This window comes from Alosa alosa, chromosome 8 (genome assembly GCF_017589495.1).
Source record: "Alosa alosa isolate M-15738 ecotype Scorff River chromosome 8, AALO_Geno_1.1, whole genome shotgun sequence".
Classification (NCBI taxonomy): domain Eukaryota; kingdom Metazoa; phylum Chordata; class Actinopteri; order Clupeiformes; family Clupeidae; genus Alosa; species Alosa alosa.
In genome coordinates, this window is record NC_063196.1 from 20,444,809 (window position 1) to 20,471,243 (window position 26,435).

The 26,435-nt window shown below is 41.3% G+C and overlaps 1 protein-coding gene across 2 annotated transcripts; it reads right to left on the bottom strand.

The window, feature by feature from the left end:
* Positions 1 to 3,193, bottom strand: LOC125299921 (protein FAM177A1-like). 2 transcript variants are annotated; one of them, XM_048251428.1, is made up of 6 exons: positions 3,060 to 3,193; positions 2,431 to 2,628; positions 2,230 to 2,296; positions 1,832 to 1,929; positions 1,484 to 1,609; positions 1 to 608 (listed from the first exon to the last, which is right to left on the bottom strand). In XM_048251428.1, exons 1-6 carry the CDS (start codon positions 3,129 to 3,131, stop codon positions 606 to 608), a joined length of 564 nt encoding a protein of 187 aa, XP_048107385.1. In that variant the 5' UTR covers positions 3,132 to 3,193; the 3' UTR covers positions 1 to 605. The 2 variants fall into 2 exon arrangements, with proteins under 2 accessions (XP_048107385.1, XP_048107384.1); XM_048251427.1 differs by lacking the exon at positions 1 to 608 and having other exon boundaries at positions 712 to 1,609.
* Between the last annotated feature and the right edge of the window lie 23,242 nt (positions 3,194 to 26,435).

Here is a 26,435-nt window from a genome sequence, read left to right on the forward strand (position 1 = left end):
TTATTATTGCACTTTTATTCCCAAATATAGGGCCTTGAGCATGCAATACAAACTTTTAGTGGTTCAGTCATGCCAAGAACAGTCTGTCCTCCGTCCTACAAAGTTTGGGCTATGCTATGAATACTTTGCAATACATTAATGTCCAAACATGGCTTCCCAGATAATGCATTTTTCAGGTTGTAAAACTGAAATGATATCAAGGGCTAAAAATATGAAGACATACGGTTTGAACAGAATTATTTTACAGGTCTTGAGACCCATTTATGATATAGACAAGGTTTGAACAAAATCATCTTTCAGTGGTCTTATTGAATAAACAGCTTGGTGAAAAAAAAACTCATATTATGAGCAGACATACTGTATGAATCTAAGAAGACAGTCTGAGAGGGCAGCAGGAGGACAAGTCATTCCTTACGAGGCAGGCTCAGCTCCTTGTGCACTGGTTACTGATTGGACTCGCATGCTCTGAATTTCATCTGCCTGCCTTCACCTCACCCCGGGTGCACTCCGTGCATGTCTGACAGTCTGACAGAATGACCTCAGCTGCCCTCGGACCTTCCACGGACAGAGAGGCCCTTTGTAGCCGACTGGGAAGACGTCAGCCCCTACTACAAACACACGTAACAAGCGAAACCAGGCAGACAGATAAGGAGAGTAGGCTACACAAAGAAGAAGAATATTAACAAAAGGCACAAATGAGGAACATCCATATGCATTACAGACAGTTTTATTAGAGTGTGTTAAATACAAAAAAAATAATACAAAACTTTACGTAACGTAAAAAAACCTCCAGGAAAAAAAGAATAAATAAATATATAAATAATAAGGTTTATTACAACTCATCAGTGAGTCATAGAGTTTAAGGCCTTTTTCCCAGCTTTGTATCTTTTAAGACTAGTGGGAGATGGCTGATTATCGTGTAGAATACCTCGCCACATTATCATCGAAGGCCTATCGAAGAAACAAATACCTAATTAAAGTGTTGACATGATGTAAAAAGAAGTGTTGAGTTGAGATATTATCTCAGGTCTAGTGTTACGTGAACTGACTCTAAGAACATCTTAGGCTTCCTATGTGAGAAGTGCATTTAGGTCTATGGCAATGTTAGATTCCCCATCCCACAACTCTGTTGGTCCTTCATAACGTCTTGGTAGCGACAACAGCAGCAGCAACAGCAGCAGCAGCAGCAGCTGTATTCTGCTTTGGGATCAGTCTAGTAAGGCCACTGGCGAAGAACGCAGAGTTAACACAGGAGCTCACAGGAGTCCTACCTATGGCCGAACGTCCTGTGTGGTTAATCCCTCAGAAACAAACCAGACTAGTGCACTAAATAAAAATTCTAGTTGCCTCACTCAAAAACCTGAATGGAAACAACGTAACGTTTTGGCTACTCGGGCCATTGTGGCTTTGGTTAAGTGCTGGTGACGATGGCGGGGATGCTAACTGCAGTAGCGGCTGGAGCCTGAGGGTCTCCGTGGGTCACCTGAGGGGCTGTCCCTTCCGGCTGGTGTGTCTCAGGCTCCCGGGTCTCACTGTTGGAACCCTGCTGTTCCTCAAAGTACCGCTCGGCCTCCTCCGACAGGCGGTTGTCCTCTTCCTCTTCCTCTTTCTGAAAACAATACATTATGAGAGGCAGAAAGAAAGTGTGCTATCAGGATTAAACACGGATAAATCTTGGTTCACAAATCACAAGTGACATACAAGTGTACATAATGAGAGTTCTGTATATTTCATTCATGTCAGATTCAGACACAAATCACAAATCATTCCGTTTTATCAATCAACCCGATTTTAACCTGAGAGAGACAATACAAGTCAAAGGTTTACAAACCTCCTTCTTTATCCTGTAGTACTCGTCGATGGCATACTGGTATTTGGCAGAGGTGATACCAAAGAGTGATGCCATCCTCTCGCCCAAGTAATCACATGCTGAAAAGAAAAAAAGAAAAACACATAACAATCTTGGTTATTTAAACTAGTTGTCAAGTTCATTACAGCAACTCAAGAGTATGGACCCTTTCAACAAGGTAAACAAAAACAATGCTTGAACGTTCTATTTGGGCCCCAATCTACTTCCTCTGCATTAAGATAACATATGGAATGTTAAAAAAGAAGTCTTGTGGGGCCAACTATGATGCTGATAATGGAACTCTCTTGAAAGGGTCCATATGATCATTTCACCGACTGTCAAGAATTACAACAGTTTCAATGTCTACAGCCATGGCTCACCTGAGATTGTAGATGTGGCAGCTCTCCACATTTGAAACCAAACATAAGGGCCCCAGGTCAGCTTGGACTGAAATGCAAACAGCATTACCCTGAACACCATGCACTTACTCTTTGAAAAATGAAGGAATATGCAAGTATGCTTAAAATATCCAACCGCCTACAAGATCTCTCTTTCTCATTCTTTCTCTCTCTCACACACACCGTGTCAACTGGAGCCAGAAGATCTTTCTTTTCTGGTTCTTTCTCATCCTCCTCCTCTTCTTCGTCTGTGCTGTACTCCTCCATGGTCTCTCCGTTGGAGAAATGGATGACCCGGCGAGGAGTCTTCTCCTGTCTCTGATCATTCTTCCCCAGGTCTCCCAGTTCCACACACTCAAAATCCTTCCCTGAGGTAGGACTCTAAGTGCACACACACACACACACACACACACACACACACACACACAATCAGTTTAGCCACAAATACAGGTCTCCACAACCTAACCCCAGAAACGTTTTTGGATTAATTGATTTCAAGGGTGTTAAGATAAAACCAATGCAAGTCTGAGATAACTATGTTAAGATAAAACCAATGCAACACACATTTGAAAGACAAGTGATCCTCCTCTGTCATCTTGGACACAAGCTTTTCATTCCAGTGCAAACTGAACACCATTGGGTCCAAACAGTTTAATCTGACGTTAAATAAACAGACGATGAGGAGGAATGTATATGCACTGTCTAACAGTTGCAGCCGAAGAACTGACAGGCTAGATACATGTAGCCTATGCATTCGGCCCAGTAGAAGTCCTAATCGGCATTTCTGTTTCACGTTTGTAAAAACAGCTTACCGTCTCCACAATGTCCATCTTCTGCCCAACAGTGACATTAACATTGGTAAGGTATAGTGATATGTCAGCCATGGTGATGACTCCCAGTGCCTTTGTGTACCAGTAGTAAACTGACGTCTACAGTCTGACTTCCGTGCAAGCTTCACTACTTGAAAAATAAAAGTCCTTCTCATCGAGGATACGGGGATATGATAGCCTACTATCAAAATACAGGTCTTGTGACATTCTCTAGTGACTTTTTTTAAGCCTAGGAATGTAAACATTGAAATCACTGGCTTAAGGCCACAGTCACTCTGTAGGCTACCACATTAAAATAAGATGCATATCGTCAAATGCAGACAGTTTGATAAGCCTAGACGCTGTCACTAGTTTACCACACGTTCTGGTAGGGATTGTTCTCTTTTTTTAATGTCTGTCCCGGAAAATTGATAATCTTTCCGTGACACCAAATGTCCCGTTTTTTGGTGAAAATGCACTTCTATTTTTTGAAGTATTCCCTAGTTTCACTTTCAATAAAACCTACGTTCCGCTCCTGCAATCCTACTATTTTTCTTAAGTTATCTTGATTGTATCCTGCTGTCGGAGGCAGGCATGCGCTTATTTGATTGGTTGTAATGCAGACCTGCGAAACGAAAGTTTACCTTATCAGCATCACCTAACAACCGGCCGCACGCAGCAAGCATGTCCAAGAGAGTGAGTGCGTGCGGGTAGGCAACAGATTGGAGAGGGTAACCTGGTAAAAAAAAAAGAAATTTCGGTTCGATTTGGTTTGATAAAATGGAGCGCGAGACGGAGGAGGATATAGCCTAGGCCTACAATCAAAGTCAGGGCCAGTGGCGAAGAAAAAGAGATAGCCTACACAGGCCTACACAACGCCGACAGGGTGAACAACTTATATGCATAGTATTGTTAATGTTTTATGGATTAGCCTTATATCTTAAAAGAGCTGGTGAAAGGGCATTATAAGAACCGTTTAGACTCAGCAACCTTAAAGTGACAATGAATGCACCATTTAGCCTGATAGTTAAACAGTAGGCCTATAACATTTGCAGCATTTGTTAATAAATGATTAGTAATAGGCCTGGTATAATTAAAGGCATTTATTTACACAAATCAAATGTGGCAACCCTAGCTGTCACTGATGGCCTGAGGAATTAACGTAAGCAAAACATGGATACAGGCTTAATCAAGGTAGGGAGACACAGATCTATGATAAAAGCATATCCCTTACTGTTACTGCTATTATTTAAACCATAAAAAAAACTTCTTGTCTTCTAGGGCTATCGAAAATGATCTCCATTTTAGGCCAGCCTGCTGCCATGCCTGTTTGTCAGAGATTATGAGAGGACCACCTTAAACATTCAATGACTTCAAATAAGGTAGACTTTTGTGTCTTGTAAAAAATGGTGTTAACACAATGTAGGGTCGCATAACCAATTCTGAATTTACGATTGGTCTACCTCTATCATGTGCATTATGGCTCCCAGATAGGCCTAGCCTACCAGGTGTTACATCATAGACATAATATACATGTATATTATGTCTATGTGTTACATTCCTTGTGCTAGTCAAGTGCATTTCCTACAGCGACCAATCAACAACCAAGCCTAAATTTACCATCAAAAACAAAATCACCATCAAGTCGTAATTGTAGGCCAAAAAACAACAGAGCAGACTTCGAGAACATTTCATTTCACTGGGGTTAAGCTCTGATATCCAGTGATAGGCCTATTAATTGACGTCATGTCACATGGCCTAGTTAAACAATCTTTGTTGGGTGGAGGAAGCCTTTTATTTTAAGTTGTTCCATGTGGCTGTTAGCTACTAACTGAATTTGTAGCCCATTTTAGAAACAATTCGTCTTTTGTCAGTTTTGGATTTTGTATCACTTGACAACATGGACTGACTCAAACATTTCTACACATTCATAGCTGGCTAACAAATAAGCCAAGTTAAGCAGTAGTAGGAATGGTTCTTCATGACCTAAGTTTTATGGGTGAAAAGGGGCATCATCTGTAGATATTAATTTTTAAAATGATAAAACTCAACTTTATAATTTCAAGCAAATTATTTTGCGGATCCCTTGGCTATGGGTCGTGGACCCCACTTTGAGAACCACTGGCCTAGATGATTTGGTGAAATTGTAGGCTACTTCAGAATTGGGTTTAGTAACAACTATAGCATACTAACTAACCCGCATGTTGAGATTGAAGTCGACATAATATTTCAACTTTATTCTCGAAATTTCGAGTTTAATGTCGACATGTCGAGTTTAATCTCGTCATGGCAAAAATATTTTTTTTTTCCTTATGTGTGGCCCTAATACTCTGTCGTAGATATAATATCATGCAATGTCCATCTTACACCAAACAACTTTGACAAGATTTGGGAAAGATTCTTGAAAGATTGTAGTCTTTTAACTAATACCCCCCCATTCAAGCTTTACTTAAAAGACTCCAATCTTTGAAAAATCTTTCCCAAATCTTGTCAAAGTTGTTTGGTGTAAGGAGGCAGCCTGGCTGCTGTTATTACAAGGGCAGTTGAAAGTTAGGCTACCACAAAAAACCAAACCGAATGCATTACAAGAGAATGCTTACTGTAGCTCCTGCTTCTCTCTCCCAGATTCATGACCAGAAGATAATCATAGGTAGGTTAGGCTCTGACTCGCTCACAGATTTCAAAGTTGCAGGACCTCAAATGAGATAAGATGAAAGACATGGCAGGTTTCTGCTTGCTGAGAGGGATGCTGGATCACGTTTTCTCTGTGTGCTGAGATTACCCACATTTTTCAGCTGCTATAACCTCAAATTTATTTTTCTCTCACACTACATAAGACTGGAGAAGGAATTGCATGTTATCTGTGATTCGTCTCCACTTTTCAAATGCTTTTAAACGGTGATGATAAAAATAGTCTGACATGAAATACTGGTGCAGCGCAGATGCAGCAGTGAAGCCATATGACTGCAGTCAAATGTGCTCAATGAGTCATGAATATGGGACATCTAATTTATCATTAAGGCTGTCAGGTTATTTATCATGTAGTGGTGCTGTTTATCTCTCTAACACACACAAAACCCCTTTGAAAGAGTTTTTGTGTTGCCGTACAACCAGCAAAAGTTTTATATTTGCTGACTACTTTTTGCACCTTCACCATGACACTCACTCCCTTTAGCACCTTACCAGTCCTGGCCCTGTCACTACAAGCGTCTTATGCTTGATCACCCTCAAGCACATTGGACTTTCTTAATTTAATTTATATAGTGTATTTAGTATTTAGTTTTGTTAGTTTTCTTATCTTCTACTGTCTTTATTGTACAGTGGAGTTTAGTTATACTTACAGTATACTTATGTTTACCATTTCTGCTGTAAGTGCATGTTGTGTGTGATGTCTGTATGCTACTGAGACCCTTGAATTTCCCCTTGGGGATCAATAAAGTATCTATCTATCTAAGTATTAATGGAGAAACGTATAGGTTATAACTGACATTAGGGAGGGCATAAGTGGGAATGTAAAACCTGTTGGTATCCAAACCAAACACAAACATAAGAACATGCTTTGTGATTGTCTCTCTGATCAGTCATGAGAGTAATGAAAGGGAAGGAAATATGAGAGATGACTTGACAAAATGCTTTATGGGATTTTAAAACCCGACTTGTGTCAGTTTATTCAGATATAGGCCCTCGGTGTTTCCATCACACTCAAACTCTGTTGCCTTGCGTTGTTGTTCAGGTTGCCGACGATCCTTGATACTTAGCTCTGCTGTGTTTTTGTTTGGTATGCAAATAGATTTTCAGTGTGCTAGCGGAGGTTAGTCAGTCTGTATCTTTGAGTGTTTGTGTTGTGGAGCATGCTCCCCCCTCCTCCCCTCCAGGCATAAACACTGAGAAGCTAAACCTTGATATGTGTAAAAGATGTCAGCCCACAGGTCTTTTAAGGTGGTGGCTTGTTTTGGAACAATGGTGCAGACAGTTGTGATTGTCAGACAGGAAGTTGTTGGATGATGAGGGACGACTTGTCAAGCCTGCTCCCTCCTGCTGAGGTGCCTTGTGAACATCCTGTTCTATCTCTCCTTCACAGAAACCCCGAAAAAGACAGTGGAGGAGATGACAGGACGACAGCTTGATCCAGCAGAGGAGAGGAGGGGGAAAAAAAAGACTGTGCATCCTGTCATGGCAAGTAGCCCAGAGCATGATAAATCTCTCTCTTTCTCGCTCTCTCTCTCTGTGTCTTGTCTCTCTCTCGCTTGTTCACCACGTGAAAATCAGTGGCGATCTACTCATCCAGCAGAGGTCAGTGTAACATCACTGAAGAAGGAAAAAAGAAAGAGTGGAAAACCTGGATGCTTGAAACAGTTGTGACATGAACAGGGGAATGTGAGTGCTACACCCCAGTTACTGCTCAGTAAATAAACAAGGGGGGGGATAAGAAGCGGAGAGTTAATTTTAGCTTGATGAGCTGGTGCTAATTACTTTGCTTGTCACTTGGGACTTGGAAAGACTGGATGGGATGCTGGGGAAATGGATGGCTCTGTGTCGCTTGTCCCCCCCAAAAAAATAAGTAGCCTGGATGCATCTTAAATAAAGGATCGCCGGTAGCGACAGAATTTTGGAAGTGGGGATGGTGACGCTTAAGTTCCCGAAGCGTAAACCTCTCCTCACTCCGTCGACTTTAATTCTGTTTGATTGAGCTGAATAAAGAGCTCCCTAGTTGACTCATATGGTGAGGAAATCACTGCGTGAAGTATCTTCTCATACTTCCCACTCCACCAACCCACACCCCACCCCACCACGTCTTGTTGGAAAAATTACTCTCTTTGTACAGAACTATTGAGAGGAAACAGTGCCTAAAAGTAGTGTATTCAGAAATGACAAAACACCGAAGGCAGTGGCTGTAAAGGATCACTTGGTGGTTGTTTCTGCCGGTCAAAAACTGTGACTCACACAGGCTCTTATCAGCTATTTTTCCCCCTTCCTCTTTACCTCATGAATATGATGAAGGCTCAACCCTCCCCATGCGCTGGAGAAGAGTGTCGTCCTAATTTATGCAGCCAGCTCCACCGCGAGACGCTGTGATCCTCAGCCCGCTCTCTCAGCCTTAAGATTTCGCTTTAAAGCATTTCAGTCTTGGCTGCCAGAAATAGGAATCACATGTAAATTAAAGACAGCTCTTAAAAATCCTTAGGTTGGAGCGACTATATCAGCATCCAGAAGGACTGGGCAAGGTGAGTTTGGCTGAGGCGTTCTGCTAGGCCCTCACCACTAACATCCTGCAGTGGTGCAGTGAATTGGCTGGGTTTGAAAAAGATCAGAGGAATAAATAGAGTTTTATGGTCCATTTCATGGAGTGTTTACTATGCAGCTTTTGCTGGATCAATCACTGTTATTTTTTTCTCTCAGTTAAACTTTGTAATAGAGAAAGTTGGAGGGTGGTGGGAATCCTTAAAGTATCACATAGGTGTTCTTTGTTGATAGTCAGTATGTAATTATTCCCTTCTCTCTCTCTCTCTCTCTCTGTTTTCCCCCCTCATATTTATTTTGAATGTGAAAGTCGGAAGATGAGCATGTCAGTCCATGCACATATCTTTACCCTGACTCACTCTCTCTCTCACACACACACACTCATGCTTTGCGCTTCTCATCCCTGGGATTAAGTGGTTTTTCTAAATACAGCGGCTTTGAGAAACTCACAAAGGTCAATTGAAGTATATTTTTGAGCGCAAAATACTGCCTCTGGTTACATAGTGGGCCCTCTTCACATCAAGTGAGGAGAGAGAGAGATCGCTTGAGCACAGGGCTCTGTATACTTTGACTAGTGCCTGACTCAAACTCAGGCATACTCTCTTTGATATGCTGAGATTCCGTATTTGTAATCCAAAACCTTCCATCTATGGCATTTCATTTCCATGTTTTCATGGCCCCTCCCTAAAACATCAAAGACTCTGACACATTTCCTGTCACCTGTGTTTATGTGGGCATATAACTTGCCAAATCATTATAGGAACTTCCTTGGTGCAAATAGGGCAAAAAAAAAACAACAGCCTTTTACCTTTGACTGAAGGATTCATATTTTAGCATTTTATTTTACCCAGGAGACATCCAGCCAGGAGGTCCTTTAAAACTGGTCTACCACTTGGTGTAGCTTTGAACTAGTGATGCCATACTTTTCTGATGAAGTGGAAATTACTCTGTGTGAAGGCCACTGCACCATTTTATTTTTAGTAGAGCGCTGACATAAAAAAGGCAAAGTAAATACGACAAGCACAAGGCCGATAAAGTCCCTGAAACCTCTGGCTTAATGGACACGGTTAGAAACTACCTCTTGTCCACAGAGGCCTTGTCACAGAGAGATTGGGGGTGAGGGGGAATGACAATTCTAACGTCCTTTTCATTTTCCTTTTGTGTGCAGTGCATTTTAGTTGATGGATGACAGAGAAAATGATACGTCCAGTATATGAGACTAATGAACCACCATTATTTCAAGCTCAGAGGAAAGAGCTTGCCTTTTTTCTCTGTGAGAGGCGTGTAAAGTGGGAAAATAATCATTAGCTGATTAGCTTTAAATGAGGTCTGTGATTTAGATACATCAGGGCAGAATTCTTATGCACACGCATTAATAATGACAAGTGCTCTTCTATGTCACTCCACCCAACGCCCCCCACCCAATTATGTTAGGCACCCTGATTGCAGTATCTTCACTCTAAAAGTTCAAAGTGTTGATTGGTAAACAGTATTTTGTTCGTTGCTGAATTTAAACTTTAAGCCTTTTACACTCGCAAAAAGAAAAGAAAAGAAAAGAAAAGAAAGCTTTGTTGTTGATAAAAAAAAGACTTCTAGTTGTCATGTGCACTTGGAACATCTGTTGGAGATGAGGAGGTATATTGTGTGTAATAGACTACTTCATGATGGCCACTGACAAGACCCCCTGACTGTTACGTGTCCTTGAGCTTTGACAGCCGCTGCACCTCATTTTCCGAGAAAGATATTACATAGAGTTCCTGTCCTCTCTGTATACAGTATGTGCAGTGTGTCTGCACTTCTATGAAAGACAAATCTCATTATTTTGACTCTCTACCTGTCCTTTCTCCACTCTCCTCTCTGCTGATCCTCTCTCATTCTCACTGCTTACTCATTCTCTTAAAGTAACATTATGTAACAATTTGACACTTTGAGTGTGATCTATTAAATCCATTTTGATGGCATGGTTATGTGGGGCTGCCTACACTATAGCCTCCCAGGCTATGTTCGGTGTAGGTCTGTGGTGAAGGCTGAAGAAAAACCTTTACAATGAAACATTGTTAACTATATTGCACAAGACACCAGTTAGCATGTTAGCAAGCATTTATCAGTACCAATTGGACTGTCGGTGGTGTTGTTATGCTTTTTGGGTTGTTAGTTTGATAGTTTTAGACCAAAACTCCATAATGCATACATTTGAATATCTTCCAGTTCTTCTTCCTCAGATTCTACAGCGTATTACGGCATGGAAAACAAATGCCAGTAGTGCTCTTCCCCCAATTAATGGAAAAAGTAAAAGTAATAGACAGGTCTACACTAAGTAGACAAAAGTAGGACGCCTGCCATAACAACCCACTGTAACTTGGGGAATGGGAAATGACATTGTTTTGTGCACAGGGGATGTAATTTAAGTTCTTGTGGGTGTAATGGCAGGTGTCCCAGTACTTTTGTCTATATAGAGTGTATAAAGCCCATAGGATATGAAAGATATGCTGCTTTCAATTAATTCCACATAAAAGATTTCAGGGGCATAAGGAACACTGTGAAAATGACTAACTCTTCCAAATGCAAATGTTTAAACAGCGTACCTTTCAATTCTGTTATGTTTGCACTTGTTAATCATTTCCATTAGATTTTGGTCCAGAGGACCAGTGGTCAGTGAACCATGTTTGTGTATGCACTCGTCTTTCTGTTTCCCTGCCTCCAAACCACAAGATGGTGCTAATTGTAATGCACAAAGAATAGCTAGTATCAGGATCTGATCATCTCAGTGTTTGGATTTGGGTTATGGTTCCATCTGTATGGGAAGTGCAAGGTTCCATTATCTTTTAGAAGGACATGAAAATGGTGGCTTAAAGCTTTAAAGAGTGCCACTATGTTTACCACTCAATAACTGAGCATACTCTGATATGCTAATTTAGTGCAATGCTGCCAACACATGGGCTGTTGTTGGTCATCAAACACAAACCTGAATAGTCCTATTCATATGTCCTTTCTTTAGCGCGGTGTTTAAGATATATTCTGATCTTTAGAACAAAATATAGTGTCATATCAGATAGTAATCTCACAATTGGAAGATTGTTTTTTCTTTTATGCTATGGTCTTGACCTTAAAATGTCCGGTCTATCATCCTGCATTGCACATGCCTGGTTCCTTGTCCTTTTTAACAGGGTCATGGAGGACCAATTGTGTACACATCACTTTGGCTTCCCCATATATCCAGTACAATCAATCTTTATAAATTATGTTATTCGGTACCTGAATAGTGTGGCTGAATTGAGTGCAGTTCAGGGATGCTGCTCATAATGGCTTGTAATTTCATGCCAACCATTTAGCTATACTTGCATCTGAGGACATCCTGAACTAGACAGTGTGTTTAAAAGAAGGCACTGTGTTTATCCTTCATCACGCCGATATTTTTAGCCAGCGCAATCTTGCTCAGAACTTACCATCTGCCAACATGGTTGCCCTTTATGCGTCTCTCGTGTGCAAAAACAGCTGTCCGTCCTTTCCCAGATCACTTAACGGCAACTTAACGGCGGAGTGAGAGTGCACTCCTCAGGCTTTGAGCAGTCACAAGCACCCATTCATTTCCTGACTAGCGAGGAAACAGTGGTTTGTGTTGGGTTTATGGGGGTGATATGTGTCTTCAGTATTGTGCAGGAAAGGGAGTCTGAGCTAGTAGCCCGCTTGATTAACGTCTTTAACGGCTAGTGATGGCATTTAATATGGGGATTACATGAGGATGTTTGCACTAGCCAATAAATGTGTGTTATCTTTCTGTACTTCAAATGGAACTGAGAAACTCTTGACAGCTTGAATAATCCTCATGTTGTAACTTGCTTTGAAAAGGGTCTGCGAATACATGTAAATGTAATTATTGCCAATAAACAACGAGGCAATAGGTGTTTAAGGTCAAGGTGTAAATGGAGTAGGTGTTGGTAAATGCAAAATTGTGATATTTCTGTTGAAATATTGCCTTATTATGTTGAGTTCAAGACAATAGATGATAATTAACTAAATAAAAAAGCAAATCTGGCACCAGTGCAAAACAGCTTAATGTTTTAATTAACACCAGTTACCACAAACTAAACTTAAAATCAGGTGGGCAGACTGACAGTTGTGTTTATTTGATCAGAACCACAACTAAACTAGATGTACCGCAGAACGGTACAAAATATGACCGCCGCCCAGTCCAGCACATTTTTTCCACAAAAATAAGTCACGTTTGTCAAATTGTGTTCATTCCACTTTGTTTTTGTGTTTGTAATTGAGTGTGTGCAGTGTGTGCAGGTTGTTTTTGTGTACTGTATATATGTGCTTCTGTGTCTGTTTATTGAGTGTGTGTGCCTGCATGTAAGTTAGTTTTGTGTGTGTGTTTTTTTTTGTGTGTGTTTGTGTATGTAGGTGTGTGTGCATGTGTGTTTATGTGTTTGTGTGTGTGTCGTGTGTGTGCGCATGTATGTGTGTGTGTGCATGTGTAGTGTGTAGTAACAAATATCAATCCCAATGTCCTATTGCAGTGACAGGGACACTGTACTACAGGAGATGTTTTCCTTTGCAGGAATGTTAAATTGAAGTCCTGATTCACCATGGTTGTTAAAGATCCCATGGCACTTATCGCAAAGAGTAGGTGGTTCCCTGATTTGCTTTATTTATGTACACATACATAAAGACATGCACACACACACACACACATAAAGACACGTAAACACACACACACACTACACACACACATGCACACACACAAACATGCACACGCACAAACATGCACACGCACACCCACACAAACACATAAACACACACACCCTCACACACATGCACCCACACATACAAACACACCTACATACACAAACACGCACACACACGCAATTACAAACACACAAAAAAGGAACAAAGTAGGAAAGGAACACAATTTGACGTGCCAAGCGTGACTTATTTTAGTGGAAAAAATGTACTGGACTGGGTGGCGGTCATATTTTGTACCGCTCTGCGGTACATCTAGTTCATATTTCAAGCAGCATTTCTCCGGCCCCTCAGTTGTGATGCTTTTCATGAACTGGCCCCCATTATAATACAAACTAATTGAATAGCCCTGGCCTACAGGTAGGAGGTCCAGTACCTAACATCGTGTTGCACCGACAGCAACCTGGTTCTCAACACCAAGAAGACCAAAGAGCTCATTGTGGACTTTAGGAAGTCAAAAGCTAGCACACACACCCCCATCCTCATCAACAGGACTGAGGTGGAGCGTATCACCAGCTTCAAGTTTCTGGGTGTTCACATCTCTGAGGATCTCTCTTGGACCCTCAACACCTCTACCCTGATCAAGAAGGCTCACCAGCGTCTTCCTCCTGAGGAGACTAAAGAAGGTCCACCTGTCTCCTCAGATCCTGGTACCGCTGCACCATCAATAGCATCCTCACCAACTGTGTCACATGGCAACTGCTCTGCCTCTGACCAGAAAGTACTGCAGAGGGTGGTGAACACTGACCGAATGCATCACCCATTCCTCACTCCCCTCCATTGAGCTCTGCACCTTGGTGACAACCAACCAACTAAAGATGAAGATCTGACTGAAGATGAGTCAGATGTAGGCTACCATTACGTTGGCCATTCATCTACAAATGCTTTTCTTTTGGATGCCAAAAACTGCATATTACACTATGACAGTTTGTAATGATAAAGAAAGGTCCAGAAGCTATAGGCTACAACAACGTGTTTCTGGAGAGAATGCTGAATTTAGTCAGACCTGTGTGATGGTAGAACTTGGCCAGGCTATCTCTAGCTCATATCGAGAAGAATGCATCATGGAAATAGCAATGGACTAACTATGGATAACTGTGGATAACTTGTAGACCATAAAGATAAAATTTCATTGTCCTTACGTTTAGCTTAGTTTGCTTGTTTGGCTGCATAGCATGCTAGTTTTTTTGTTAAACAGTGAAATTAAGCTATGTTCACTAATGTCCAGCTTATAAATGTTATCAGGTTGACAGTAGTTATAATGTGATAATGTCAACCTTGCTAGGACAGACACTCAATGAGTTCACACTTTGTTTTATTGCTGGATTTTAGGATATTTGTGTTGTTAATAGACCTCTGAAGTTCGCCTACAAAAAAGCCACCATCTTTGCCCATATAAGGAGAGCTGGTATCTTAAGATTTTTCCTATGGGAAAATAACATGGATATTTATCACACCTGTTAAACTCACAGTGAAGAAGAAATCAGAAATGCAGACGTATTGCTCTAGACACTTTTGTCCTCTAACTTCTAGTGGATACTGTGATCTTCAGTATGTTAACATGACACACTTTGATTTTTGCTACCATAGAGCTAACTTGTAATGCAACTTGCCATAGACAGTTAGCTTCAATTAACACACGGATCTCCCTATATGGGCAAAGATTGAGCTTTGGTTCCTTTTTGTAGGTGAACTTCAGAGGTCTATAGTAGGGCTGGGATAAACGATTATTTTTTAAACGATTAATCTAGCGATTATTTTTTCGATCGATTAATCTAACGATTCATTTTTTCAGTCCGATTCGATTTCGATTTCGATTCGATTATCTCCCCATTAATTCAATAATAGCTTATACAAATTCAAATATAACTTATACATGTTTATTTACATATCTGAATGAAAAATCGTGAATTCTTTAACATTGCAATATATGTTTATTGCTCTTAAGATTCCAAAATAAAAGACTATATACTATACAAGTGCAAAGTAATGCATTCTTAGTCAGAGGTAGCATTCAATAAAGTTCAGTAGTGTATGTCTAATTGAGTGCCTGTCATTTTAAGACGTTCGTGTGGGAATCCTTGCAATTAACATTAACACAGTTAAAAGGCTGCTGATGTGTGGATGCAATTCATAACGTAGTTAGTTCATATAACGGTTCGTACTTCTCCTTTGGACAAGCACTTTTGAGTCTTGGAAAACACTTTTCCATTTACATCGGGATTTTGCAAACATTCAGAGTCAATAAAATGAGCCCTGCATGAATACAAGCAGCTGCAAGTAAGTATGCTAAACTTGACATCCAAACAGTATTCTAACGTTAGCTTTGAGATACTGCTTGATTGCATACTGTAACTTAACTTAGTTTAGTCTCCTCAATGTACTATGTTGTGATAAGACCTTAGCAGAGTTTACTTTAACTTTAATGCAGCAGTTTTGAACAAATTTGCGCAGCATGGTCACAATGCTAAGCGGATTTAATAGCAATTTAGCCCACTGTGTTCTATGCAGTGCTTCTATGTGGCAACAACAATCCTTCAACAATCGTCAATATTTTGTTAAATGCACATGCAGAGGAGGAGCAGTGGGCTTGTTACGAGAGAGAGCGGGCGGGGCGAGGAAAGGCTGTGTGAGTAAAAAGTGCAGCTCAATGAAATTATTTTATCTTATCTTCAATTTAAAAAGTAGGCCTACAACACAGAACATCAATGTGTGGTGGCCGGTTTTGATTTTGTGGTGCCCAGCCACAGATTAGTCAACGTATGGAAAACACTGAAGGTGTAAAATTACAAATATTTAGCAGCACACGTTATGCTTGACGAATCGACGCTCATATTTTGCGTCGACGTATTTTTTGCGTCGACGTCATCGATTACGTCGACGCGTTGTCCCAGCCCTAGTCTATAGTGTGAGGTGGATACTGCAGAAAATTAAACTTTGAACAGACAGACCGACCGATCGATCGGCCGATTTTTGCTATTTTTTAATCAATCGGCATCGGCCGATTTTCTTATTTGGCCGTGCCGATTTTAAGTCAGGCACATCTGCAGGCAGCTACTTGGAACACAGCGCGAGGTTTTAAAAGAGACGGTCTATTTAGAACTAAGAAAATCTTTGGTTTCAAGAAGGAGCAAGACTGTCTACAGGTAAGGCATCAATTTTTACATTCCAGTGTCCCAAAGTCGTATATTTTCTCTTATGATTTCTCTTATGGTTGTAATCTGTGATGTTGCTTCATTTACCGAAAGTGCGTTGGGAATGCGCCGCAAGCCCCCCTCAATGCTGGACCCGTTTCTGAAAGCATTGTTGCTAACCAGTTAGCAACTTAGTAGGTTGCCTATGGGAAATTGCATTGCAACCAAGTAAGTTGCTAACTTAGTTAGCAACGACACTGTCGAGAAACACACCCCTGGTGACCAGCGTGATGTTTCGATCTAAACTATAGTAACGGACAATCTAAGTGAAAATTTAACAAAAAGAGGACGCAAATCTAACATGTGAACGCTTTATAACACTGTCATCCCATGTCCATTTGTTTTCAACTGCATCGGAGTTGAAGAAGAAATGAAAGTTGCTTAGCGTTGTGGCTACGAGTGCGTTGGGAATGCGCTGACTATGCAAGCCCCGCCCTCAACGCTGGTGACTGCTATGTTACGATCTAAACTTAAGTAACGGACAATCTAAGTGAAATGTTAACAAAAAGAGGACGCACAAATAACAAGTGAATTTGTTTTCGCAATGTATACGTTTGATTTGATTGCGAATTTGAGAAGTATCAAACGGATGTTCTCTAGTTCCTATTTCCGGTTTCCTGCACAGCATGCTGGGAGACGGAGTTTTATATTGTTGAAACCTAGGTCTGTGGTAAGGCATGGAAGTTCCACAGTGAAACTTTATAACCTGAACATGTATTTTGCCGTTTTGAAGTAACTATCTGAAGTTGTCACATCATGGAAGTCTTCTTGCTCTCTGTTAAACATATTAAAATGGACCCCAGCTGTGGCGCAACTGGCTGGGGCACCTGCACCGTACGCCGGCGACCCGGGTTCGATTCCCGCCCCGTGGTCTTTTCCGGATCCCACCCCGACTCTCTCTCCCACTCACTTCCTGTCATTCTCCACTGTCCTATCAAATTAAAGGCATAAAAAGCCCCCCAAAAAAACAAAAAAACATTAAAATGAATAATTAATAGATTAACAGACTGCAAGAAGTCACTAGTATGATTTTTAGCATGCCAATTAAGGATAATATGATAGCATATCGGCCCTAAAAATCGGCCCAAAAAATTGGCAGGTCACATCGGCCATCGGCTGACTCCGACCGCTAAAAATCGGTATCGGCATCGGCTTTAGAAAAACCCAAATCGGTCTCTAGACCTGACCATCAAACATCTTATACTCATATTTCAAAAACATGTTTTTTTTTTATTTTCTTCAAATTCAGGTGAAATGTATGGAAACTTTAACCTGACTCTCGCCAGATGAATTTCGTTCCGCCTAGCTCCATTTAAATCCATCTGGGATCGGTTCCGTTGAGAGCGATTTCAGCATGAGATTGTATGGTAGAGCCAATCAGGACGCAGGGCGGGAGTTTCATAGATGTGACGTAGCGTAGAAGCGACTGTGAGACTGTTCTCAGCGTCACGGGTTGGCTTCGATGTGAGTGGTTGAAGTAGCACGTCAATAGATGACGGACGGGGCGGAGCCATGGGTGTGAAGGAGTAGACGTGTTTGGCGAGAGCTCCAGAAACTTCCATCTAAAACCTCTTTTTTTGGCACTTAATGTTTATTTATCAAACTCACTGACTTGAACTTGGTTCGAATAGGAAACTATGAAAGGAAAGGGTAAGAAAAATAACAATTCCACCACTTTAGAGGGTGGTGGTGGCGACGCCAGTCCCATCCGTGATGAAGAGAATGGTGAGGCAGGTGCTAACGGTACAATTCAGGACGTGCTAGCCGCCATCAGTTCCCTAAGTGAAAATGTGGACAAAAGATTTACAGAGTTGAATACCACGATCAATAGTCTGAAGGCAGATGTGTCGGATATCAACGCTAGAGTGACCACTATTGAGGAAGCCAGTGTCTCTCATGAAAAACGTATTGAGGACTTAGAAAAGCTATGCAAAGTCTAGCCTCCCAGTCCAAACAACAGCAGGCTAAGCTAAGTTCTATGGAAGACCGTGCCTGTCTGCAGAACATACGCATTGTAGGCATTAAAGAGCAAGCTGAAAGAGGCAAGCTTACTGACTTTATATCAACACTGCTTCCCACTCTCTTGGGTGAAGAGTTTTTCAGAGAGCCTATTCGGATTGACAGTGCATTTCGGAATTCAAAATCTGGGAAGGACCGCAAGCCTCGACCCATCACAGTGAGATTCCACCACTTGGCGGTTAAAGAACTTGTCCTGAAGCTAGCTAGGGAGAGCCCCGGACTACGATATGACAACTCTCCAGTGTTCATCTATCCGGATCTGTCACATCCTTCAAGAACGTCAACAATTTACTGCTATCAAGGTGAAGTGTAAGGCCAGGAAGATACAGTATGGATTTCGATACCCAGCTAAGTTCATCGTCACAGCTGGAGATTGCACTGAGACATTTGATTCTGCAGAAGAAGCTAACAAGTTTCTGACGGCGAAAGTGGCAGACTGGCAGCATGAGATAAATGCGGTGGAGCACGACACTGATGAACAATAATGGGCGAGCACGCCACACGGTAATGATTCATGGGCTGTACTTAATGTATAAGGGTTTGATAAGATTGATAATACTTTGACAGCCTGCTATGAAGGCTTTTCTTGTTTGTTGAGCATCATTGCTTCTTAAGAAGTGAGGTTTCTTTTGAATTAATCTAACATATAATGCTACTAGAAGTTTCTGGGTCTGCTAGGATAGAACGTGAGTTCGCGATTTATTTTCGTTGCTAGCGTTAACCTTGAGAAGACGGAGTTTGATAGGAGAGGGTGGTATGGGGTGGGGGAGGGTAGACGAGAATGTTTCTTTCTCATAGTAGGAGCGTTTCTGTTTTGTTATTCTTTTCTTTCCTACAGCACATACACGTTAGTTACCATCACGGTCTTTGAATGTACATTTTGGATCTCATTTAGTAATGATGGGTGATCTACATAGGCAAAATACAGGAGCAGTCAGACTTGTCAGTTGGAATGTGAGGGGCTTGAACAGCCAAGTGAAAAGGGGAAAGGTTTTTGCACACTTGAAATCGCTTAAAGCTGATATATGCTTCCTTCAGGAAACGCATATTAAAGAGAGTGCAGCAAAGGTTTTGAGGCTATCGTGGGCATCACAGATCTTTCAGTCTAATTTTTCAGTCAAAGCAAGAGGGGTTGCTATCCTTATACATAACAAAGTTACTTTTCAACACCAGCAAACGATTACTGACCAAAATGGTAGATATTTAATTGTTACAGGTTTGCTGAACAAAATACCAGTGACATTGATTAATGTGTATGGCCCTCATTTTGATGATCCAGGATTCTTCCAGGCTCTTTTTAGGGATATACCCAATTTTAATTGTATAATGGATCCTCTGACAGACAGGCAACAACCACAAATAAATAAGTCAAAAAGTAGTTTGACCCTCAATAGTCTAATGAAGGGCTACAACCTGGTAGATGTTTGGCGATTGCTCCATCCCTCTAAAAAAGATTTTTCATTTTTTTCATCTGTACACAAATCTTATTCCAGAATAGATTATTTTCTTCTAGATTCCTGTTTGCTCTCAACTTTCTCTGGCTCTTGTTACCACAATATTGTTATATCTGATCATTCCCCTGTTTTGGTAGATCTTAAACTTCTTCGGTAGATCTTAAACACAACTGAGGGGAATTACACCTGGCGGCTAAATAACTCACTATTAAAAGATCAGGGTTTCTGTAAATACATTACCGAGAAAATTTTAATGTTTATAAATACAAATGACAAGGGCGATGTTAAGGACTCCACCTTATGGGAAACCCTGAAAGCGGTTATTAGGGGAGACATAATATCTTATGAGACAGCTGAAAGAAAGCGCACAAGAGGTAAGTTAGTGGAAATAGTAGACAATCTTACTAATCTAGAAAACAATTGCAAAATGTCCCCCGACACGAAACTGCTAAACAAGATCGTGGCCCTAAGGTACGAATACAATGACTTACTTTCAAAAGATGTTATTAAATTACTAACACACATGAGACAAAAACACTTTGAACTAGGGGAGAAGCCACACAACTTGCTTGCTAGGCAACTAAGGCAAATGCAGTCTTCCAGAGCCATATTTCAAATCAAAAATAGCTCTGGCCATATACTAACTAACCCCAAAATGATAAATGCCAGATTCAGGGAATTCTACTCACAAGTATATAAGTCTCAGGCAATGTAGACAGAGACAGTATAGAAAAGTTTTTTGCTGGTCTGCAGTTGCCTAGGCTCTCTGATGAGGCCATCAGTGCACTAGAAGCTGACCTGAACTTAAAAGAACTCAATGCAGCCATTTTAGCGTTTCCAGCTAACAAAGCCCCAGGACCTGATGGCTTTAGCATGGATTTCTTTAAAAAATTTAGGGAAGATCTATCACCCCTATTGTTGCGTATGTTTTGCGTAAGGTGCGATTTGTAGGATTGTTACCGAACATTCTGCAGGCCAAAATCAAAACACTGGTGAACGTTCTCAAGACTACCAGACGTGAGCCTCTTCTGGGTTGCCAGATGTAATTAAGACTTAGCTAATGTTAGTTGACCTGCAGCTGCTTTAACGTTTCTCCAACCATGACCCAGCTACACATTACGGAAACAGTGAAAACAAAAAATACCTCTCTAACCAACGTAACATATTTATCTGAAGTTAGCGATGCAGATGAAGTTTAGCCTAGGCTACCTGTTGTGGAGAAATATGGCCAGCTCTCGTCAGACTTGATATTCTTCGTTTGATGAAGACGTCACCATCTCGAGAAGCTCCTCCGATGTCCACTTAATTTGTTTCTTGTTTAAATTTTGGAAATTTGCCTGCCTCTCGTAGGTGTTCATGACTACAACTGACAGCTGTTGACAGTTGGCCTTTGCTAATTTGGCCACCCAAATAGGAGGACGCGCTAGCCCATTATTAATACGCTATTCTAGAATGAATCGTTCAAAACATAAACGAAAATTCCAAGACATTCCGCCCCGTAACTCATTTTTTTTCATGGGTTTTACGAGGTTTTACGGGTTAGAGTAATGTTGTCAAATAAGCCATTACTTCAATTCATCGTGTTTCCTTACTCTCTGACAACATATGGTGATCATTTTTGGAATGGTTACAGTTTATTTTCCATTATTTCCTACATACTGGACCTTTAACCACGCTAAGGAAGCTACAATACTCCCACCTACATTGTATAATGCCAACATCGCTGTTATTCCGAAGCCTGGTCGTGACCCCCTATTAGTATCTTCGTACCGCCCAATCTCTCTACTGCCTGCTGAAACTAAGATCATAGGGAAGATTCTTGCAGACAGGTTGAAGAAATATATATGTAGCATTGTGCACACAGACCAGACTGGATTTATGCCAGGGAGACAACTACATTTAAATTTACGCCGTCTTTTCAATGTCTTGTATAGTAAACACTCCACTGAGGTGGTCATTATTTCCTTAGATGCACAGCGTGCATTTGACCAGGTTGAGTGGCCTTACATGCAGGTAGCACTAGAACAATTTGGGTTTGGGTCTACGTTCAGGAAATGGGTAGAGACAATATATGCTCAACCCACAGCCTCAGTCATAACCAACCAAACCGTTTCTCCACCCTTTCCAAATTCATAGGGGAACCCGACAGGGCTGCCCCCTGTCATCGTTCCTCTTTGCAATTCTGATAGAGCCGCTAGCAATCAACATAAGACAAAGTGCTAGTATAGCCCCTATAGTTGTCAATGCAACTACTCACCATCTCTGTATGCAGATGATATGCTTTTGTATATCTCTAAGCCACAGACATCAATTCCATCTCTCTTGTCATTAATAGAATGGTTTGGATCTATCTCTGGATTTACTGTAAATCTGGATAAAAGTGAAATTATGTCCATCACAGATACATATAACAAAGAGTTCATTGAAGGTATACCCTTCAAAAAATCATACAACAGCTTCACTTATCTTGGAATGATTGTTACAAAAAACCCAAACGACCTGTTAAAGACAAACTGGCAAAAGCGGATTGACAAACTTAAACGAAATATTGACTTCTGGAAATCCCTCCCCATCTCTTTGGTTGGAAGGGTCAATGCTGTCAAGATGGTTGTGTTGCCTCAATTTCTTTTTCTCTTCCAAGGAGTCCCATTTTACATACCACAATCATACTTTAAGCAACTAGATTCAATAATCACGCCCTTCTTATGGAGCTACAAAACAGTGCGTATAGCAAAAAAGCATCTGTGTAAGCCCAAGATGGAGGGAGGCTTTGGTCTACCTCTTTTCAAACTTTATCATTGGGCCACTCAACTGTCCACCATTGCTTGGTGGAAGAATGGCCCTACAGCCGACTCAGATGATTGTCCAGCCTGGTTAACATTGGAACGGTCCTTATGCAAGAGCACATCACTCCCAGCCCTGTTAAATAGTAAACAAAGTAAACAAAACAGCTTACTGTGGTAGTACTATACTACATAGGTAACACTCTGAAAATATGGGGTCATTTTAAGCGATACATTAAAGCTCCTTATACTTATTTGGATAGCCCAATATGCAATAATCATGCCTTTACTCCTGGCATGAGTGACTGTTTTTTTGTTGTGGCAACAGGGGGATCAGTGACTTGAATTCACTGTATATAAAAGGTACTTTTGCTTCTTTTGCTTAGCTTCAGAGCTTGTATGGCATTCCAGGGTCCAATCTATTCAGATACTTTCAAATACGTGAATTCGCCAAAAAGCATATATCTAATTACCCAAACAAACCTTGCCATGACACTCTCAACTCCATCAATGGATTTGATCCTATCAGTCAAGGGGCGGTCTCATATTTCTATCAGATTTTGCTAAAGCTTACGCCTAAGGATTCCTCTTCACACAGACAGGCATGGGCCAGCGAGTTAAATGAGGAAATAGGTGAGGGGTTTTGGGAACAATGTCTGGCAAATATGAATGATTGTTCAGTGAATGTCCGACATAACTTGATACAGTTTAAGACACTACACCGTCTGTACTATTGTAGGACCAGGGTGCATAAGTTTGACCCAACTACATCCCCACTTTGTAACAGATGTAAAGTTTCAGAGGGAACACTGCAGAAAGTTGTCATCTTACTGGTCTGATATTTTCCAATGTTTTTCTGGTGCTTTTAAGAAGAAATTACACCCAGACCCGCTTGTTGCGGTCTTGGGAGGGACAGGGGCTCTACTTTTGGCTAATACATATCAAGCTCAAGCTGTTTCTTTGGGTATGGTTGTGGCGAAAACAATTATTCTGCATATGTGGAAAAGTGACTCTGCTCCTAGCTATGAAATGTGGTTAAGGGAAATGGGGAATATTCTAAGCCTTGAAAGGATCAGGTATCACAGCATTGATAAGTTGAAACACTATGGCAAGATCTGGGACCCTCTGTTATTGTACATAAAGGGTGAAGTCTGACAAACTCCTATTGCTGTATACTTTTGTAAACCTTGATCATTGTTTTCTTTTCAGTTTAGTTTGTATACTGTGTATTGAACTAATTACATTCATGACCGTGATGACTGTTTTGTCAATATGTGCTATGTTCTGTCTATAACTAAAATAATAAAAACATTTATAAAAAAAAAAATAGATGACGGACAAGTGGCTTATCCAATCTTATGCAAGGATTTTTTAATAAAGCCCAGCTTTCTGAAGCACCACTCCAATGGATCGATCCCAGATGGATGAGTGGAGCTATAGGCGGAACGAAATTCATCTGGCAAGAGTCAGGTTATGGAAACCTAGCCTAAGTGGAAATCCATGTCATATCACAAAAAGAAAAGAAATAACTTATTGTGTGTAGAACATGTTTTTCAGTGACAGGGCAGTACATGGTAACCTTCACTCAGCTTTACCTTTAACATTACATTATTTCTTCCCCTGGATCATCAAAATAAGATATTCTGAAATGTCAGTGCAGCAATGTGAATGTGTGGTGGTTATAAAATGTTTTCTGAGCCAGGTAAAGGAAATGGACACAGCCTTGAAGGTGACACTCTTAAATCCATTATGGTCTCGGTGTGCGTTTGCTGTTGTGAAAGGTTCGCCCTGGGCAAGGCCTGGGTCGGTGGAACTGGCATCGCAGAAACACTGCCCTCTGGGGCAGCAGGGGTAGCCATGTTTGTGTCTTTGTGACGGTTCACGTCCTTTCAACATCTACCCAGCAGCCGTGCGGAAAATAATGGCACAAAAGCTGCCAAGTCATGTCACATTCAAAGGTGTGACTTGAAGTCACACAGAATAATAATCAATAGCCACAGAATCAAATCAACCACGGTGTAAAAATAGCCTATTGTGGTTCTTGCACAATTCCATATCCCATTCTCCATATACTTCCATGCATGTTTTTAGAGAGAAATCCAAAGAAATATTTAGAATGTTTTTAGAGAATATAGAATGTATTTAAGGCAATATTGTCTGTTTAGTATTTCCAGTATTTTATTTTTTGAAAACCAGTTTATCAGTTACTGAATATTTTGTATCAGACTGGCCATATTTACATTACTTTGCATTAACATTCACTAGCTGTATCTTGCAGATATCATTTGATGTGCAATCCTAGAGGAGAGTGTTGCTGTTGAAGGCTTGGGTGAACATTTCTCCCCTAAATGAACTCAATTGAGGGAAGAGAACAAACAACAAACTCTTCTTCAATTTCAACTTGCACTAGGCCCATACGCTTTCTCTCGGATGAGAATACCAGGCTCCATCCACTCGTCATCTCTCAGTACTCTGTCTCTTTCTCCATCTCTTCTTATCTGTCTCTCAATCTCTCTCTTTCACCTTGTTTCCACTGCCTACCTTTTCTTCTCCCTTTTCACTGTTAGCAAGCCCCACTGTGACGTGGGTCTTTAAAAAAAATAAATAGACAAGACAGGAAGACAAAGAAAAGACACTATAATCTCAGTCCTACTCTAGTCTTTGAACCCCAGCTGGTGGATGGCTTTGTGCAGCGAGTGCACAGCATGAGAATGGACTAGAGCTGGACCGAGGGGAGCCGAGGTGTCAGGAGGGGAATGCTGTGGTGTGTGTGTGTGTGTGTGTGTCTGTTTGTGTGTAGTAGAGAGGAGATGGCTGAAGGAAGAAGAGGAGGTGGTGGAGGAGGAGTAGGAGGAGGTGGAGGAGGGGAGGAGGAGGTGGTGGTGGTGGAGGAGGAGGTGGTGCGTGGTGATTCTGTATGGATGGTCGCAGAATGCACAATGAGCTTGACTGCTTTCCCACCTGTCCACTGTCTGCCTCAGGCCACAGATACTGTTACCATCCCCAGCCACCGCTACCCATTCCCCTGCCCACCCCTCCACCACCATCCCCAGCCTGTAGTCTGCACTCCACCCCATCCTTCACACCCACAATGTCCCTCTCTCTTTCTGCTTCTCTCTCCATCTCCTTCTCCCTCCCTATTTCCTTCTCCTTGCTCTCTGTCACTCGTACGCACACACACACACACACACACACATGTGCGCGCGCACACACACACACACACACACACACGTACAGACGCTGATTTGATTAGTGTTTCCAGGACATGCCTATCACAACCACATGCACTTATAATGCAGGGAAATATTTAAGTTTCACAGCTTTCGACCAACAGACAGCGTGTGTTCTGGCAGACGGGAGTCATCTGTCTTGATCTCGACTGGAAACATGGACAGTGTCGGTGTCGTTTGCAGGGAATGGTGTATGTGTGTGTGTGTGTTTGTGATGCTTAGATAGAAAAATGGGATGACTCAAAGATCAACATGACAGCTCTTTGACTGAGCATGTGCCCTCCATTTCAGTGGCGGCATTATTTATGCATTAGTAATGTTCTGCTAATTGCATTCATCAACCCCTCCCTGCTGATACTGAGGTTGACAGGGGTCTTAGATTAATTGTAAAATTAAAAACGAGTAAAAAAAAAACCCAACAATGAACAAAAGCTAAACAAATCAGAACAGGCATGCATTTAAACACCTTTGTGACGAGCTGGACGTGGTCTAAATATTAAGGTTACTGAAAACATAAGGTCTTGATCTTGCCTTGCAATTGGCTCCATGGCAACAGCATTAGCGCAGAACGTTTCCAGAAAAAGAACAAAATATGTTTCAGTCAGTTGAGTATTGTTTTTAACGTGGTGCACTTCAGATGGGTCTCAGAGCACAATGAATTTGAACTGCAGGCAAGCATTTAATTCATGGGGGAGAGTAAGCAAACAGTCATTAC